The following is a 3316-nucleotide window of genomic DNA, read 5'->3' on the forward strand; positions in this document are numbered from 1 at the left end:
TTTAATGAGGAGTAATCCCACTTTGTCAGAGCTTAGATTTTATGTTTTGCTTCTAATCTCATTTAATCTTCCTGTTGGTTTTCTTTGGTTTTATTGTTATCAAACATTTCATTTATTGATTTTTATTTAAAGTTTTTTGTTTCCTGCTGAAATTTTGCTTTTAATCCTGAAGCACTTTGGGTAAAAAAAAGTTATTATCATTACTGCTGTCAATAAAAACAATAGTACGACTATTAGAGCCGAAAACAACAACTGACAGTAACTCATTACTCTTTTTTAAAAGTAATATCTTATCTCCTTACTAATTACTCCCTGCCAACTGTAATTAGTTACACTACTAGTTATATATTTCTGCTGCATCCCATAAAATTGGTAATTGTGTCTTTTCTCCCCAAAAAAATCCAGCTTTGTTTGTTAAAATCAAAAGTAGTTTCCTGTTTCATGAGATACACAATTACAAAATAAATCCTAGCATATGATTGGATATTGGGGGTAACTATATTATTACTACTGAAATGTATTAGTAATTAGTTACACTAATAGTTACAGAGGGAAATAGTATTATTACTGTAATACTGTTACTAGTAAGGCTTTAACACTGGTGGTTACACGAGACAATGTGGCCTCCGTGTGGTGCAGACGAGCCTCTGCAACACGCATTCATACATGTTTGCTTCAGCACAGACAGAATAATGAACTGCAGAGACTTTATTAGCTTTATTCGCTTTATTAGAGGTAACTGTTGCCCAATACGTTCGGTAGTACGACAGCTTTGTTTCAGTGGACGAACAACAGCTGAGATTGCTTTAAAATAAGTTACACTAAATAAATAAATGCAACAAACTAATAAACATGGGAAGGATGAACTCAAACAGCTGAGGTATTCAGGGTTCCCGCTCTTTCTAACAAATCATTTTCCAGAAGTTCATATAAACATATTCAGTTTCAGGCAGATTAACTCCATTAATGTGGCCACAGCCCTTCAGTTACAGTTCACATCAAGTAGAATTAATTTTATTTTACAAAACATTAATCTTCTAGAAGGTTAAAGTGTTCATTGCACGTACAATTAATATCACTGTGTATTTATAAACCACAGCAACAAGAGATTTGATCATTAATAGTCTGTAATGCATGGACATATGAGAGTTTTGCTCCCAACTCTGGAAAAAATAGACCTGATATTGAAAAGATCTGGTGGACCTGCTCTGAAGTGTCATACAGTCGCGTTTCAAACAAAATACACACCCAGCTTTACACAGCCGACCTGAGTGAGGGGCTAAAACACAAACATTTCCAGGAGAACACAGATTATTTTCAGGATATTTGATCATTTTAATCAACTTCCAGCTGTTTTCCATGACTGGAACACTAGTCTCTAGATTTCCAGGTTTTCCAGGACACGTGGGAACCCTGAGTGTTTCATACAGTCAACAGTATGATGGGAAAGTAAAGCTTCAAACAAAGTGCTCAAACAAACTTTAAATAACAGTCAATCTACGTGACGATAAGAAGGAAACCATTGCATAGATATTTCAGTGTTCCTATCAAACACTGAAGAGAGGCACACTAACACACACACACACATATATTTCCATATTTTATGTGTGTTTGTTCTAGATGCTCAGAGTCTGAGGCCCGGTGCTCTGAACAGCATTCATGATGGACTGGACCACTTCAGAGGTGGAGCCTTGTCCTCCGAGGTCGGCAGTGTGCAGCTGGAGAACAAAGAGGATGACGCACGGAGAGAGAGAGAAACAACAATGTGAGCAGAATATTCTCTAAGTTACACATCAGAAATGTGATACGTGATACACCAACGCCGGCGCCGCGTACCCGAGTCTCACTGACGGTGGAGAGGATGGCCCTGCGGATCATGCTGGCGAAGGCGTGGAGCTTCAGGTGGTCCAACAGCAGGCAGGAGGCCAGCAGCATGGCCGTGGGGTTTGCTGTGTTACGGTTAGCGATGCTCTTCCCGGTGTTCCTGGTGCCCTGCACACAGAAAGACAGGCTTCATGTGGGGACGTAGCAGCTTTAATATTGGATTATTATTATGTTTTTGCTGTTTGTTTGTTTGTTTGTTTGTCAGCAGGATTACGGACAAAGAAGCCACACAATGAATTCATCAGAGCCCAGAGAGAGATACGTCCTGGGACTCAGACTCTTAAGTATCTTTCTCAGCTCAGATTGTAGATTAGGAGCACTAAGAGGAGCCAGAGGAGCCAAATATTTCCCTCAGGAGATCCTGAACGCCAAAAACGGAGCTAAAAGGAGAGTGAATATAAAACGAATGCTAATGATGGTCTCTGTGCTTCCCTCCTCTCACCGTCTCAAACACGGCGTAGTCCTCTCCATAGTTGGCTCCAGGCACCAGGCCGGGTCCGCCGACCAGCCCGGCACACACATTGCTCACCACGTTGCCATACAGGTTGGGCATGACCATCACATCGAACTGCTGGGGCCTGGAAACCAGCTAACACACACACAAAACATCATGTCACAAGTGCAATCTTTAGACATTTGTGCTCTTTTAAAGAAAGGTTTTGTATTTTAAAAGTGATCCGTGTACAGACGGAGCTACCTGCATGGTGGTGTTGTCTACAATCATACTGTCGAAGGTGATTTCAGGGTAACCGCTGGCGACCTCCTTACAGCACTCCAGGAAGAGCCCGTCACCCAACTTCCTGCTCCAACAAACACACACTGAGATGTATCGTTTGTTTTATAGAGAAGATCAATAAAAAGGAAGACAATCAGGAACAGACATGATGTTAGCTTTGTGCACGGCAGTGACTCGTCTGCGTCCTTTGGCCCGAGCAGTCCTGAATGCGTAGTCAGCGATGCGTAGAGATTTGGTCTTGGTGATGATCTTCAGACATTCAACAACGCCCGGTACGTTCTGCAGAGACAGAGAACGAGTGGAGAAACACAAAGGTTAGATCTGTATAATGTTTTTAAACGATTATAAAAACCTTTACACACTCACACACCTCGTGCTCCAGGCTGCTGTACTCTCCCTCCGTGTTCTCCCTGATGATCATGATGTCGATGTTTCTGTGGCGAGTCCTGACTCCCGGTAGAGACTGGCAGTGCATCACGTTGGCATACAGATCCAGAGTCGTGCTGCAGGAAGACAGATGGAGACAGACAGATGGAATATGAGAGCACAAAGCAGGACTGAACAACCCTGCAGCTGTAGATCTGAAACAGTTGTTGTTTTAGGCTCTAATATGTAACCTTTCCTCATTAAACAGTGTATAAACTCTGGCTCTGTGTCATATATGTTAGCTGTGTTCTTCCATTATCCCAAATGTTT

At 41.8% G+C, this 3316-nt stretch overlaps 2 protein-coding genes across 3 annotated transcripts in view; one reads left to right on the forward strand and one right to left on the reverse strand.

The window, feature by feature from the left end:
* The window catches only part of galnt18a (UDP-N-acetyl-alpha-D-galactosamine:polypeptide N-acetylgalactosaminyltransferase 18a), a 159353-nt gene that overhangs the window by 115513 nt on the left and 40524 nt on the right, over window positions 1-3316 (forward strand). The gene's annotated exons all lie outside the window — the stretch shown is intronic.
* The window catches only part of LOC118330054 (isocitrate dehydrogenase [NAD] subunit gamma, mitochondrial-like), a 3367-nt gene continuing 774 nt past the window's right edge, over window positions 724-3316 (reverse strand). The window contains exons 4-9 of the mRNA XM_035664437.1: window positions 2991-3123; window positions 2766-2899; window positions 2582-2684; window positions 2327-2473; window positions 1837-1992; window positions 724-1718 (exon numbers count right to left, since the gene is read on the reverse strand). Of these exons, the coding sequence (XP_035520330.1) occupies window positions 1617-1718; window positions 1837-1992; window positions 2327-2473; window positions 2582-2684; window positions 2766-2899; window positions 2991-3123 (775 nt within the window). The 3' untranslated portion in view covers window positions 724-1616. The remainder of the gene's footprint in view (window positions 1719-1836; window positions 1993-2326; window positions 2474-2581; window positions 2685-2765; window positions 2900-2990; window positions 3124-3316) is intronic.

Source organism: Morone saxatilis, unplaced genomic scaffold (genome assembly GCF_004916995.1).
Source record: "Morone saxatilis isolate NCDOM2014 unplaced genomic scaffold, NCSU_SB_2.0 Contig2, whole genome shotgun sequence".
Taxonomy (NCBI): Eukaryota; Metazoa; Chordata; class Actinopteri; family Moronidae; genus Morone; species Morone saxatilis.